The sequence below is a fragment of the Rhinolophus ferrumequinum genome, chromosome 7 (genome assembly GCF_004115265.2).
Source record: "Rhinolophus ferrumequinum isolate MPI-CBG mRhiFer1 chromosome 7, mRhiFer1_v1.p, whole genome shotgun sequence".
NCBI classification, from domain to species: domain Eukaryota; kingdom Metazoa; phylum Chordata; class Mammalia; order Chiroptera; family Rhinolophidae; genus Rhinolophus; species Rhinolophus ferrumequinum.
This window is the reverse complement of record NC_046290.1, coordinates 28,366,735-28,383,322: the sequence shown is the minus strand read 5'-3', so window position 1 is coordinate 28,383,322 and position 16,588 is coordinate 28,366,735. Positions and strand designations below refer to the sequence as shown.

Genomic DNA, 16,588 nt, shown 5'->3' with positions numbered 1-16,588 from the left:
CCTTCCTGGGAAACAGTAGGTGAGAATACTAGACCTTTAAAACATGTTGCTATCAAAGAAGTAGACCCAACTAGTGATAGTGTTTTCCTCTAAGTCAAATATTCAAAGCAGGCATACGATATGTATTTTTCATGTGGCTTCCGGTAGAACAGATTGCTCCTGTTTATAAAAAAGGTGAAACTCACTTTTTCAACAGCATAGATTTTTCATATAAATATGATTCTCATTTGTTTTAGTAAGTCAGAAGCTGGACCTTCAGTTTCTAAAACAAATTTTTTTCACCTCAGCTAGTTTTTATTCACAAAGTATCTCTTTCTTTCCTATGTGTACATGGATGGTAATTTTGCATCTTTACAGAAGCTTATACTTAATATATGGAATATTTACATGCCTAACATGCTTTCCGAAAGGTAGGACTCTGAATATTAAATTAATTATTTTCCAAAAAAAATTATTTTCCTTAAAGTATTTTAAAGTCTATGTTTTTATTCTTGAAGCCCTAATTTCTCTGTCATTGTCACCAATGTTATTTCTTTACAGATTTTACTAATAACAAAACCAGAAAGGGGTTCTTGGTGATATGATCTATGGTCTCCTCTCCGTCTTCCCTCCACCCTCTGCACCAGCCACACCACACTCAGATCTGCTCACAAGGCTCCTGCTGCCACAGTGAACTCTGCCACCTGCCTGTGAGGGAAAGCCTGTTCTTGGTGCAAGTATAGCTGAACTTATAAGACTTTCCTGGCACTTTTCCTTACTCCATCCTGCTAGATAATACACATCTTATAGACCTTCTTATATTTTACTGCCCAGATTTCTCTATTAGACTGCAAATTCTTTGGAGGCAAACAATGCCTTCATTATCTTTGTATTCCCTAAGCCCAGCACAATACCGGGTATACAGCTGGTGCTCAAGAGATAGCTCATACATTGTGGATAATTCTATGCCACCCATAAAGTCCTTAGAACACCATAAATTCTTAACTTGGTTTAGCAGGTAAATAGTTGTAAGCAACTACATGGTCATTAGTATTACTTTTATATTGAAAATGTAAATACCTGTTCAAAAAAGACACAACAATACCAAATTCAATATTACCAAATGGTAACATGAATTTCTGATACAAGCGACACATATACTAGCTTTTTCCCCTCTACTTACAAACCTCTCTTCTTTTTATGCTTATGACACTTGTACTCATAACCAATTAGATCGTGTGTTTCTTCCAGAAAGAGGCCAATTCTTATGGATAGGCCCTTGATATTCATGACAACTCTGTCTGAGACCCTTGCAAATGACCAAACTTATAAATACCATAAATACATGACTTTACTCATAAAAGGTAAGTGAACATTAACTGATCCCTTTGGACGATCTAATGCAATTTTTGTAGCAGGGTACAATGAAAAGTACAACAAAGCCATATTGTGAGACAGCCCTGAACGGTCAGCTGACTGAGCACCATGCTCCCTAGCACCTGGCTCAGGGTGCCCCGGCTGAGACATAACTACATGCCAGAGACTTTCAGGCTTGAAACTATGATCAGTAAATGTATGAATGCTAACGTCCTGATTTACACCTTTGCGTTTTCTAGGTTGTCGAACTTTTTTGTTTCAGGACTCCTTTACACTACTGAAAATTATTGAGAATCTTACCAATTTGGTTTATTTGGGTTATAACTATCACTATTTACCACGTTACAAATTGAAACTGAGAAATTTAAAAATGCTAATTTTAAAAATAAAATAATAAATTGATTTTATGTTAACATATTTTTATAAAAATTATGGAACTTACCAAAAGTATACAACTATAGTGAAAAGACTGACACTGTTTTACATTTTTGCAAATCTCTTTAATGTCTGGCTTGGTAGAAGATGGCTATATTTTTACATTTGCTTGTGAATTAAATCTGTTAGGATGTATTGTTTTGGTTGAAGTGCATGAATAAAATCTGTTCTCTCACAGATATGAGGTGTGATCAAAACATATGGTGAATGTTTAAATTAAAAAAAAAATTTACAGAAAAAGACACATTGCCATTAATCCTCCTTAAGATACTCCCCTCCCTTCGAACACACTTATCCCATCGTTCTTGCCACTCTCTGAAGCAGTTCTGGGTGTCCTCTTTTGTGAGTGTCTTTAGTTGTGCTGTCGTGGCTGCCTTGATGTTCTGAACTGAGTCAAAACGCTTACCTTTCATGATCATTTTGACTTTGGGGAAGAGTCAGAAGTCACATGGTGCCAAACCCAGTGAATAAGGTGGATGAGAACACACCGTTATGTTTTTATTTGACAGAAAATGCTGTACCAGAAGCGATGTGTGACACAGGGCCTTTCCGTTATGATCACAAAATACAGTGAATGCTGCTGTCGAGCACCATCCAACGGAAAGGCAGGGGATCTTCAATATGGGAAGCGGCACACTGAACCTTAGTAACAGTGTTTGACAAGTTTCAACTTGTTCATGTAGTCATTTGGGTGTGAGCTATGATTGAGAGAAAGCGTGTTTTAAAGTGTGCTATAAATCATCCTCCATCATGACAATGCTCTTGTTGTCACACATCGCTTCTGGTATACGGCAATTTCTGTCAAATAAAAACATTACAGTGTGTCCTCATCCACTTTATTCACTGGATCTGGCACCGTGCGACTTCTGGCTCTTCCCCAAAGTCAAAATAATTCAGGACATTGAGGCAGCCACAACAGTGCAACTGAAGACACTCATGAAAGAGGACTTTCAGAACTTCTTCAGAAAGTGGCAAGAATGATAAGATAAGTGTGTTTGAAATGAGGGGGAGAATTTTGAGGATTAATGGCAATGTGTCTTTACTGTAATAAATTTTTTAAATTTAAACATTCAATGTATTGTTTGATCACACCTCATATATAATGAGGAAAAGTAAGGATGTTTTAATAGCTTTTTTAGATAATCGTTGATATTTTTCTTTAACACTGACACCCAAACTCAGTAAGTGGTATTTTCTTAAAGGTCAGTTGCAATGTGGAATCTGACACTGTATCAATTAATCTTTTGTACTATGTTACATTAAATTCCACGATTCCATTTAGTGCTTTGAATGGATCATGTCCCCCTGAGTGATTTTGTTTACATCATAGTCATTTGGAAAACACTGGTTCACTGAGTTATGTAGATTTTCTAAATGTACACACATTTTATTATGCAATATAAAAAAATCACTTTTGCCAATAGTATCACCATTGATCTCATCAGGAAAGTCTTTAATGATTGGGAAGCTATCAAGGTTACGGTTGCACATGAAAGTTTTCCAAAATCCTAATATCCCCTTGAAAGCTACATTTTTTTCATTGGTGATAAATACTGTCAAGTGTTTTTCTTGAAGTGATAAGCTCACTTCATTCTTTTTCAAGAAATGTTTGCCAAATATTTGCCATCTCAACTATATTAATAAATAACTATTTATCTGTTTATCAGTTGTTCTTTCGTGTAAAAATGGTGTCCCACATGGTGTTCCATGCAAATAACATCTAAATAGTTGGCATCTCAGCTCTTTAACTCTTTTCTCAAGACAACCATCAGTACCTCGGTATGCAGAGTGCTTTGTGTGTACTTCTCATGTGTCACATGGAATATTAAAGAGCTATGTACTCAAAGGTCGAGATGTAATAAAATTAATTTTTACAGCTTCATAAAGGGCAGTATGATGTGAAACTGGCTCCCTCACTTCCCATTCTTATTGTAAGTGCTTGGTGGTAAAGAATATAGTGACTATCAGTACAGTTCGTACTACTGCCTTGATTTGTGCTAAGGCAGCAATAGTTTTCCCACCATCACTTTTGTACGATCAATACAAATCTCAACACAGGGAAACAAGGAATTATTTTAGTATTATTGTGAGATTGTCTTGGCCTTGTGGACTCCCTAAAAGGGTCTCAGGAACCCTCAGGGCTCCATGGTTCACACTTTGAGAACTGCTGCCTTGGGGGTACCTAGCACAGTGCCTTGTGCAAAATAGTTATTTCAATACCTTGTTGCTGAATAAATGTTGGACTATAGCTTGAATTTAAAGTCATGTTTGAGTCAGCAGCCAACCAAGTGCTTTTTGCACCAAGTTAAAGAATAGATATCTAAATTAAAATGATGCTGAAAACAGAACCTCAAAACCCAGTATTTAACTGTTCAAAGCTGCTCCAAATTTAGCTTTCCTTTAATGACAAAATCAGCTTCTTTTTTCAGCAGTTCACTGAATGGACAGGGCCTGGTGTCTCAAAGTTCTGGCTGTGCCAGGCTGCTGGGCATGACCTCATGACCAGCCAGAAACCACTTGGCTTGGCCAGGGCTGTGGCTGTGGTTAGACTGATTTAGAATTAGTTATATTGGGAGCAGCATGATAATCCTGTTTTTCTTTTAGTTGTGTGCCATGTGGAATTTATCTAAGTACCTAGTTCCCATACACTTGGCAAGGAAGTGAGGATTTCAGAGGTCAACCAGTGCCATGCTACTTGCCTACATAAAAACCTCCTAGCTTGACTCTTCCCTAAGGTACTTAACAAAACATCCTTCTGAAACCTCTAAGGGACAAATGCCCTCCCTCTGTTTCCCTCCTGCAGTCATTTAGTAACTTACTTTAATGGAAGTCTTGTAAGTAGTAGCAACTAAAGTCATAGGAGAATATTTAGCCATAGCTCACTGCTGACCTTGATCAGAACCCTTCCCATGTTTCGCCACATCCCAAAAGACATCAAAGTGTCTAAAGTATACACTTTTGTTCTAAAGTCAAACTGAACACCAAGGATGATTGGGGAAATAGTTTTCCTTTCCTTCCACAGGCTTCCATCTAAGCTCCATGTAAGCATCTGCTATAGGACAGAATTCCAAGATGATATTTTACTGATTACATCGGTTTTCCTCAAATAAGCAATTATGAAGCAAATAGCATGGGCATGTGGTATCAGGTCAAAAGAAAGTCTAATTATAAATGAGAGGTGGTTATTGAAATTAAATGAAGAAAATGCAAAAGATTTCTAAGTGTGAGATATAATGATACCTTACCATTCTCCACTGGGTCTCGTTTATTTCTTTGTATTGCAGTTCATACTCCAGGACTATCCATCCCTTCTGAACGTCTGCATTGGGCGGTGGTTCCCATCTCACTTGGATGTCCGCATGAATCCCCGTTAAGCTGATATTCAGTAAAGTCCAGTTGAGGCCAATGGGTGGATCTGGTTGCACTGTGCATTTCAGTGGAGAGTTAGTACACAGAGAGACACAGCTGGGTATTAATAGAATGCTTTCTTCTGAAGAGACCAAATTACTTTATACATTTGTATTACTGATAGTCTTAATTCTTCTAATATTTCTATTAGCATATTCTCACTTTTTTTAACTTAAAAAAGAAAACACATCATTTTTTAACTTAAGGATGATCTGCTTTTAACTCTTAAAAGAGCCCCTACACAAAATTCCTTTTCAAGTCTAAAATCTATCTATAATTTTTGTTAAAGATCTGTCATGTTTTACATTTCTTTTAGCTCTGCTAGAATTAATGCTTTGGGATTTGGGCAAAGGAATTCATTTTAACTCAAAACTAAAAGAACAGAATCAGAAAGATCTATAGTATTTAAACATGTGGCTTTTTTTGGAACTTGGGGTAGAGAAATCCTTTTTTTCTTTTAAAATGTTTATGACTTGGGGCAAGGCCCTTGTTTTGTTTGTTTCTGTATTGCTACTAGTACAATCCTTCCCAATGCTCAGCAAATGCTCCTTCATTTGTCGTCTCCTGGCCACACGTGATCATTTCTTTAGACCTCAGAGGAAGGCAGCACACCGCGCTTTCAAATGGTGACGATTCAGTGTTTTCTGTCTTGCACTTGACTGCACACGGACAATCTGAAATCGTGTTTTGCTTGGTTTCCACTGACATCCTGTACAATCTCAGGTAGGTCTGTGGTATTCAGCCAGTTAGGACCACAAAGACCACAATTTCCCAAAGGCTCATGAAGAGAAATATGGACTCCAAAGCTAGGAACTTTATCTAAATTTATATTCAAGACAGTACCCAATAAATTACTGCTAGTTAGGTCTCAGTACTGAAGTTTCCAAAAACCACTGGCAGATAGAGTAAAATTTACTTTCTTTTCTACCACATGCAGAGGTCACCTAGAGTGCCTCAAAGTCTGGGTCTCAAGGGTTGATCAGAGATAATATATACCGTAAGGAGCTCTTCATGCCTGTTAAAATCTGGTGGCCAAAGAGGGTAGCTCTTGTATTCAACCAGAGTGTAAACAATTACTGCAAAAGAGCATGCTGTTGGCCACTGTGGAGTGCACACCCCTTAAAAAAAAAAAGTCCAAATTTGACTAATCATGACTACATTTTAGAAATTAAATTGGAAGGATTTGCAAAATAGCTAAGCTACCTATGCCACATATTGACAGTAATATCCCTCTTTTCTGGATTGGTTGGGGACAGATGAATTCTGACAACTGAAGCTTAACCCTTTAGGTGACTGAACTATAAAAAATGTTTTTGCGGGAAAAATTTTCTGAAACATGTCACTCATGTTGCATCTTAAAAATCTCCCCGCTTTAAATAGAAGATGAACAGGCTCGTTTTGGAGAAGGCTCAGTATCATTGTTCTAAGCATAGGAACCTCTCCCTTGCCTCAACACACACCTCCATGTGGCATACCTGACAACACCTCTGAGATGTTTAAAAAGCATTTGAGACTGAATACGTTCCCAAACAAGCCTAGTCTTCTCCCCAGAATTTGCTCCTCTTTCATCTTCCCTCTCTCTTCATCCTTCCGGTTGTGCAGGATAAAAACGGTGAACTCTTCCTTGATTCATCTTTTTCTCACCACCTCACATTCTGTCAGCCGTACTTTCAAGACAGTCCCAGAATCCAACCACTTCTCACCACCTTGACCTCTATAACCTGGTCCTAGCCATTATAATTTGTTGTCCATCTTGCTACATTCGCCTCCTAAACGGTCTCCTCCTGTGTTCTTTGTCCCCATTCAGTCCATTCTCAACACAATTGTCACAGTGACTCTCTTCACACTTAAGTTAGATCATATCACTCAGCACTGAAAACCCTCCAAAGGCTTCTTATCTCACTCCAAGTGAAAGCCAAAGTCATTACACGGGCTGAAAGACTAGATCTCTTATTTAGTCTCATCATTCTCCTCCTTGCTCACTCTGTGCCAGCTCCTTCTCCCTGTGCTGGGCCTTGAGAGAGGAAAAGCATGCTCCCGCCTCAGGATCTTTTACCCTTGCTGTACCCACTTGCTGAAACGCTTTTCCCTCAAATACACACATGACTATCCTCTCATTTCCTTCTTTACTCAAGTGTCATGGTCTCTGTGAAGTCAACTCTGATAATGCTATTGAAAAAAGCAATTATCTCTAGTGCTTCTGTTCTCCTTCCCTACGTTATTTTTCTTCGCAGTATTGTCTCTTTCCTCCCTCATTGGGATAAAATCCCACCAGAGTAGACATTTTCTGTCCCTAGCACCTAGAACATGCATGGTCCAAGGAAGAGACCCAATAAATATTTGCTGAATAAACTGAATGAATGACAAATGTCTAACTACTAGATTACTTTAAATCTAAAGAGCAGCCCTGTGAGCTTGTAGTAGACTACATACGTAACACACGAGGACGCTGAGGTGTGTGATTGACATCTTAAGATCCTTTAGTTCTTAGTTGTTTCTCACTCTCACCTCCCTCCTTCTCTGCTACTGTTGTAACTCTGCCCGTCCTCATCTTTCGCCCTAACAATCACAAACTGTTCTATCTCTGAACCTCTAATCTGTACCACCCCAATCTACCTTCCAGACCACAGCAAGACGAACTTCCCTGAGGCATTAGCAGCACGACAGGGGGTACTGTATAACTTTGAGATTAAGAGCACGGACTCTGGAGCTACGCTGCCTAGGTTCAAATCTCAGCTCTGCCTACTAGCTGTTTGATCTTGAGCTAGTCACTTAACTGCTCTGAGCCTCGGTTTTGTCATTTATAAAATGGGAATTACAATAGAACCTATCTCACATGGTTACTATACCTGACCAACGATGAATGCTTTGTAAGTATTCGCTATTGCTATCCTCAGGTCATTTCCATGCTTAAACACCCACAAATGTACCCCTTGGCGGTAAGATAAAGTCCAAATTCCCTTGTCGGCTACACAAGACCACCGGTGATTTCTCTTGCCGACCCGTCAGGCCTGCCTAACTGCTCCTGGGTCTTTGAATACTCTGTGCTGTTTGTTACTTTTGGAGGTTAGTAGTTGTTGGAAGTACAATCCATTTGTACACTTGGCAACCCCCACTGATGCACTGAGATGTCACTGAACTGTCACGATCTCTGTGTAGCCCTTCCTCATCCCTTGGGCCCAATCATTTGTGCTTTGGCCACCAGCTTGGCTTGCTGTGTACACCACACACCTTGAGTCCAGTACCTACTGTGTGGAATTGCAATTATTTGTTATTGTTTATTGCAGTTATCTGTTCACACACCTGTGTCCCCAACTTGATTGTATCTTACTAATTCGGGCACAGGGCACGAACAGTGCCTGGCTGGTGGCAGGAGCCCAGTGAAAGTCGTCCAGGTAAATGAGCAGGTGGGCTGTTGGCAGAGGCAGGATCAGACACCGGTCCTGACCCAGTATTCTTACTATTACCATTTAGCCACTCAATAGCTCTGCCTATTGATGTCAGGACACATACTAAATAGTCTCTCTAAACTATACAATTGTGTTTTCTTTTCTGCTTAAGTTTTCTGAATCTTCTTCCTCAAAGTCAGGCTATCAGATTTACTTGTTTCTGTCTGTAGCTTCTAGCTACATTCTCAGTCTCTTCCAGTCAGCTGGTGCCTAAAAAAACCACATACTAGAACAGCATATGTGAGAGCAGCTCCAAGGAATTCCTATAAGCAACAAATAAGCTTTTGTATATAAATTTGAGGCACCAACGTCAACTACTCAAAGTCATTCTTTGATTTTTCTTTTCTATTTGGCTGTTTATACTTACTGTAGTTTAAACATGAACATTCCAATTATAGTTGTTTGTTTGTTTGGTTTTTTGTTTTGTTTTGTTTTGTTTCATTTCCCCTGTGTCCATATGATGAGCAAAGGGTAATCTGTTTGGATCTTTCACTTAGTTCTTTGAGCTGATTATCTCCAATGTTTGTCTTGAGATCTTATAAACATGTCTTTAAACTGATTCGGGCTGTTTTGTAAATGTAAAATTCCAGAGTAGTCATGCTTTGTGATAAAGAAACTCTAGGCATATATTAGAGCAACGATAGAGATCAGAGACCAACATATGCCAGTAGACCTGAATATAATAACCACATTAAATAATTAGGAAAGAAGGACTCTTAAGAGTACACTGAGTTGGTCCCTTGCAATGGCACACAAGGTCTAGTGGACCTTCTCAAGGAAAAGTCTCCACAAGGCTCCTATTTGTTACTTTACAACACTTATTGCCGGATTCTTTTATGTTAGAGCCAACTTGTGTTCCTCTGCCCTTTCCCTCTTGTTCACTAGCTGATCTCCTGCCCTATAGACTTCCATCCACCCCTTGAGCATGATGACAAAGTCTTCCCACGTGAATACGCTTGGATGTTGCAGGCTTCCCCGCTTACTTACTCTAAAGCCATGTCAAATAAAACACAAACCTGTAATTTACCTATTTCCTCAACAGAAAAGCACTTTTGATCCACAGTACCACCATTGCTGGTTAGCTTGATACAGTAGGGTATCCAAATGGAGGTATAAGATGAATTAAAGTAACAGCTGTTTTCTCCAGCAGAGACATAATCGGGGCATTCCTTCCATTCTTGAGTCCATTCTTGAGTGCTCCTGAAATGGAGGATGAAAGAGGATGAATTATTCCAAAATCATGCCATAGCTTAGTCAAAGTGAGTTGCTTGACAGTCAGATGCAATAAACTGGAACACAAATATTTCTAAGCAAGTATTTTAGTGGAGCCAACTTCCAAAGAGTACCATAGCATCTGTAGGCGTCACCAGTACCTGCAGACCGACAGGGGGCCATTTAGTACTGTAAAAGCATCTGTTCACTGATTGCATACGATGTGCCAGCTCCTAAACTAAATGATTCATTGGTAGCTACTTTATTAGCCCATTGTACAGACAATGGGGTAATAATGAATGTGGTGATGAATAATGAATGTGGGCATGAATGTGGTGCGGGGAGCAAGAGGTTTTGAGGCTTAGGGAGGTTTAAAAATGTCCTTCATTAAAACACCGCAGGTAGTTGACTCCCAAACTGTAGACATTCCCAGAGAACTGCGAGTCTTTAGACCTGGGTGTTTCCCCAACTCACGGTGGAAGGAACCAAGGCATGCTGGTGGTGTTCTCCAGGCTGAGTGACACTAAGGTTTGGTATGCTCTGAGGTAGAAAATCGGCCACCACCCTACTCTGAACCATCCTGTCCATCGCCTGATGGCTGTCCTATGCTTGGGGGCGCTCTGCTGATGCCTTGAATTCCTTTCCATACTTCTGACTTTTTCCTCAATCGCATGAAGAACCATGAGAACATTGCTAACATGCTGCACATCCAGGTGATACTTATAGGAATCCACGAGGGATTCCCAGCCTTTTCTCCTCCATCCTGAAAGAGATTAAAGGCATGAACCCAGAAATTAAAAAATATTTCCAAACCCAGAAAGCATTTTTCTTTTCCATTTTGCAACTACGAATGGACATTTAATTATAGTATATACATAAAAAAGGGAAAACAAACATGGGATAAATTGAATCAACATGTTTGCTTACGAGTTCCGTTTTTTTTGGTTTCTCTACAAAGAACAAGTTCCTCTTTTCCTATATCTTGGATCAGATAAAAACAAACAAAGAAAGAAACAAATCATGGAGGATAGCTGGGAGAACACTGAATAAATCAGAGAAGCTGCATCTTCACATTTGCACCACCATAAAGTTCACATTCCACCATAAAGTTATTCATCTCTATCCCACTCCACAGAAAGCAGCATTTGCCCCAATGACTTCAAACAACAGCAGGATATGTGTTGAATGGAAAAGAGATGCCAGGAAATTCCCTGTGGAAGGAAGTCAGAGTTTAGGGAAAGGAAATTCCCTGGTCTGCTGCCAGGGGGACCTGAACAAAAATCAAAGGATCGCTCAGACTCAAGTGGCCCCTCAGCAGGAACAGAGCAAACATGATAGAATGGGATGCAGCTCTCCACTGCCCCATCTGCCTGACTGACTGACTGACGGAATTCAGCCAGCCATCCTTGGGAGTCCACTATGTAAGCACTATATAAGCATGATATCCAGCCCTAGCACTGTGTGGATATGATGCTTAAAAAGATTTGGTCCCTACCTTCAGGCTAGAAAAAGACTTGGAAATTAGAGTCTGAGTAGTCTTTTGGTCTTCTGCATTCATTCCATCGATATTTTACAGGGACTGATTATATATAAAACACTGTGCTGGGCATTATGAGGGATTCACGTGTGCCTAAAGAACTACTCCTGCCTCAGGGGCATGACTGAAAAAAACAGCATTACAAAGCACTATGGGTAAGTGCTCACATATTGTGCTCTTCAGCCTCTCTCAAAGTTCAGAGGAGGGAATGATTGCTCGGGCTGTTCATGGAAGGCTTCAAGGTGGAGGTGATGTTTCTAGCAATCTTGAGGATGGGTAAAAGTTTAATGGATGTGGCACTAGGGAAAGGAAGGGAGGGAATAGAGTGGTCAAAGGCATTGAGGTAAGGAAGTATGGGCATGGATGTGGTGTGGGGAGCAAGAGGCAATGGAATAATTGGGAAAAACTTTCTTAAATTAGAATTGTTACTTGGGAGGATAATTTATTATTCGCTTATTGTTCACTGGGCTATCAGCTGAGAAGAGGGTTTACAAGTCAAAGAGATATAACGCCAAGTAATCTGTGGCAGAGGAAAAAGGCAGCAGGCGCAGGTGTCAGGGCTGGCAGGCCAGATGGGAGGTGTTCACATCTCTGTGGGGGATGGGTGCTGGCAACAAAGATACTGATGGCTGTGGGGAAGGCAGGCACTGGAAGGAAGGGATGAAGAGCTGGGAGAAGACACGTTTCCTTCTTTACAGCTGTTTCTCAGGCTGATCTGTTTGGCACTAGGAAGAAACTTGTGCAATATCAGGAGGTCCTTGGGACAGCTGTTCATCAGCTGTTGGAAAGAACTTGGAATTAAAATGGCAGAAACACCAGGGTCTGAGACAGTGAACTTTTACTCAAATTCTCGTTGAGATTCTTAAGAGTTGCATACCCTTGGATGAGAGGAAGATTCATTCCTGATAGGAAAAAAGAAGGTAGAGGGTAGAAGCAAGGATAAATTGTGTGTGTGTGCGTGTATGTATGTGCATTTATAATAGGAAAAGGATTTTTAAAAAATTAGAGATAGGTTGAACTATATCATTGAACTATAATGTGGTTTATTTTACCTTGAGTTTCAAACTAAATAACAGTACATTAAAAAGTTTAACGAGATTGCACATAAAATGTTTTAACAAGATTGCCCAGGGAATGAGGCTTTCATATAATAGAGAGAATATCAAATGTATTTAGCATAATCAATACTACTAAAGTTCGTATTAAAATGTCCTAAAGATGTAGGCCAGTGCTTAGCAGGTCTGGATTTGTTATAGGGAGGTTAGCTCTGTGGGTTTAACACAGTTTCTCAACTTGGGCACGTCAGCACTCTGTCCCCATGGAGACTGTACAAGAAACCCTGTTTAGATTATCCCAAATCCATTAGCTCCAAAGAACAAACAATTTAAAGCAGTTATCTTAAGTATGATGGATCAGGAAGAGTAAGTTAGTTCAAAACACAACTCCCAACCCCCTCCTTCATTAACCGAAGTTGCATTTCATTTTAAATAAATATTTAACATTTATTTTTAAACTATTAAATTTAGACCAAAAAAACCCAAAACACAAAAAACCACAAAAAACCCCACCAAATTGACTCACAAAACAGATACTGTATTACCTGCCGTCATTGGGTTGAGTTTATATACAGCTGACCAAAGCTAATTTATGGAAGCTATTCTTTCCTTCTCTTATTCCCCCAATTTAAGTGCTCTAGGTTTCCAGTCTATCTTGGGAAATAGACGGAGTGAGAACTGTAGAAAGAGATGATCAATACAAATCAGAAGAAAGAGGGGAAGAAATATTTTCCATCAATAGGTAACCAATTGGAAAAAAAATAAAAATAAAACATCGTTATGTTTTAAGGGCAACTGTTTTCATTATAGACAGGTTATGTGTTTTAGCCTTAAAATGTAAACTTTTCCTTAGAAAAAAGAAAGTAGCAATGCACTTTTGCCTTCTAATTCCCCCCCACAACCTGGCATGGAAAACAAACTTTCTTTTAAAAGGCCAGCGTAATTTCTTGGTGGGGAGGGTTTGCTGGAGGATGGCAGAGGTGGGGAGATACAGCCTTAGGGACTGAGTCTTCACACACCCACTTGGGAACGAGGCATTTGCAGGCAAGGAGCTGAGAGCACAGCATCTCTGACAGGCTTCCAGAGCCACCTTTTGCAGTTCCTGTGATGTGCATTCATGCTGAGTCCCCTCCAAGCTCAGAGGCGGAATCTGGCATGGTCTCTATCACAGGGTGGCAGAGGCTTTTCTGAATCGGCTGCCTCTCCTGCCAGCTCACCTGGGTTGTCCTGGTGACAGCCTGACATGTTTAGGTTCCCTTGTGCTTTAGTTACCAAGGCTAGGCCCATGAATGGAAAGCCAGGTGATCGGTCCCTTCTCGGCTCCCCTTGCCTCCACGGCGCTGGTTCTGGATGAAACCATGTCACCGTTTTATCTGTGTTAGGGGTGGGGAGTCATGATTCTGTAGTTCCAGGAGGTGCCTGGGAACTGGATCCTAAGAAACAGTGACAGGGGTCAGAAAATGCACCGGTGTCCTGTTTGTGAAGGTGGATGATGTGCGTCTACCAGGTCTGTACACTACTCACTGCAGCCTAGTCCTGATACTCCAAACCCTTCCGTTATACCCTTCTCAGGTAAACCGGGTAGGGGGCTTAGGCTATTTTGGGTAAGATATTCACAATAATCATATTTTTATAGAAAAACACAAAACACTGATTTTGCCAGTTTGGGTAGGTAGGCACTAATCACGAGGTTGTACTTAGGGGGTTTGAGGATGTGACAATTTTTCCCCCTGGTACCCCAAACTCCATTAGGGCCTGAACTAATGACACGCTTCTGAATATGTCCGAGATTCTCCCTCCACCTGATCACACTGTCAGTGGCATCTCGTTGGCACAGAGCCAATCTTGGACCAGGGCTGCTGAAAGTCCTGGGCTATGCAGAGGAAGCTTGTCGGTAAAGGTACGTGGCCGTAATGCATGAGGATCAGGGACAAATATATTTGTGAAGGCTTCACACCTGTGGATTTATCCTTCTGCTCAGCCTCAAATTTGGCGAATATTATAAGGATGGTGAAAACCTATTTTCATAAAGTGGGTCCAACTCTGCTATTTCTCTATTCAGTTTAGTTAATTGTGCCTATACAAGTAACTTATATTGTGTTGATTGAGCTGGCTCTCTAAGTTACTGAAGCAAAAGTATGAAAACTGAACCAACTAAATCACTCTCTCTTCATTTAACCATCAATTCAATAGATATTCAAAAATGCTACCAAATAGTTTAGCTTCCTGTCCAAAATACAAATTAACTTTGTCTACTGGCTCTTACCTTTCTGCAGTGCAAGCATTAATAGGAAAAAAAAAGTGCATTTAGTACCCAACCATCTCATCTTTGTGTGCCTTTTGGGGTGCATCCAAGAGGCCTCTCTCACACCTGGAAGGTAGGTAAGGCCAGTCCTGGTTGCTAACTCAAGTATATCTTATTTGAAAATTAAGCAGCCAGCTCTGCATTAAAAACGTTCTTATAGGATATCAATAATCACAAATAGTAAAGAATCAAAATCAATTTTGTAGCCCAGGAATTGGAATTCTACACCACTATTATTTTATCATTACACTACCAATAACAAAAATAGCAGCTACCATTTATTGAGTGCTTACTATATGCCAAGCACTGCGCTAAATGTTTTTCATGTATTAGCTACTAAAATCCTCATTAGAAGCCATGAGGTCTATTAGCTCTATTTTGCAAATGAGGTCGCTGAGTTGTGGACAGGCTGACTAACTGGCCCGGCATACTCGGTGAGCGAGGGCCAGAGCCAGGCTGAAACGCAGGCTTGTTGGCCCTGAGCTCATGTCCTTAACTGCTGGCTGCACCTTACTCCCCTGTCCCCTCGGGTTTGGGAGGTGGCCAACATCTCTGTGGACTCATGAATGCCACCAGCCTAGGGGAAAGGGTCCCCACTAACCCTGCATCTCGCTTAGGCCTTCTTTGGAGGTTGGGTGGAAAAGAGGAGATGATAAGAGTGCCTTTGAGCCTAAAATTTAAAAGAGCACAGAGGTACAACATAAAAGTCAACAGAAATGAAACAATGCCAGGTGAGGGGTAAGAGATAAACGGGTGGTGATTCTGTCGAGAGATCTTTGTTTTACTCTTACTCTGTTATTGTAAAGGACCACTGGTAAAAATGGAATAGAAAAATATTACAGTCTCTTATTGAATGTAACTAATTTAACAGGAGCATAGTCTCTTTTCTACATGGAAATCAAACCGAATCTTTTAAAACACACATCTTTTTAAAAAACCCCGATGACTTCCCACCACAGAGAAAATCAAATAGAAAGCCGTGCCCTATCCTACAAGGCTTACCACAGTCTGGCCTGGCTTACTCTCTGACCCCTTCTCATCTCACCCTCCCCAGCTTCCGCCTTGCACCATCCATGTTGGCCTTCTGCTTTCTGTAAACCTGCCAAGTCGGCCTCAGGGCCTTTGCACTTACAATTTCCTCTGCCTGGAAAGCCTTTCCCCTATGGCCTCTCTTAGTTCATTATGTCTCTGCCATAACGTACCACATTAGAGACGCTCCTATAACCTCCTCATTTACAATATCCCCCAAGCTCCCTGTATAGTACACACATTCATGCACACTCACCCACACTTTCACACGTTCACCCTCAGACATTCTCATGCACACACATATACTCACATACAGTGCTGACCTCTATCCACTTTCTGGCTTTACTTTTCTTAATAAACCATATTATTAACTGACATTTTATTTTTAAATTTTATATTGTCTACCGTTCCCCACTGGAAATGAATCTCCATGAAACCAGGGACTTTATCTTTTTGTGATCACTGCCTGTATCTCCAATGCCTAAAATAGTACCCAACACAGAGTAAGGGCTTCACTCATATTTTTTTGCATAAATGAACGAATGAATACATTTAGGTCATTAAACTAAATCATTTCCATTCCTACCACTGTATGTGGTAAGAGATAATCCATGGAGATAAATGTATTGAGATAAAAGTCAAAAAGGCATAAAGCCTGCACCTTCTATTATAGAACAGCTGTACAAATCCTGGGCTCTTTAAACTGTGATGAACCCCATCTGTCCAGTGGCATGAAAAAGTCTCTAGTTCAGGTGAACGGCACTTGGTGAATTTAGGCTTCCCAGAAGAGTCTGCAGAATAA

The 16,588-nt window shown here is 40.4% G+C and overlaps 1 protein-coding gene across 1 annotated transcript in view; it reads right to left on the bottom strand.

The window, feature by feature from the left end:
* GHR (growth hormone receptor) overlaps positions 1 to 16,588 on the bottom strand; it is a 234,507-nt gene that overhangs the window by 11,963 nt on the left and 205,956 nt on the right. Inside the window, 3 exon segments of the mRNA XM_033110150.1 lie at positions 5,037 to 5,215; positions 9,676 to 9,848; positions 16,448 to 16,577. Of these exon segments, the coding sequence (XP_032966041.1) occupies positions 5,037 to 5,215; positions 9,676 to 9,848; positions 16,448 to 16,577 (482 nt within the window).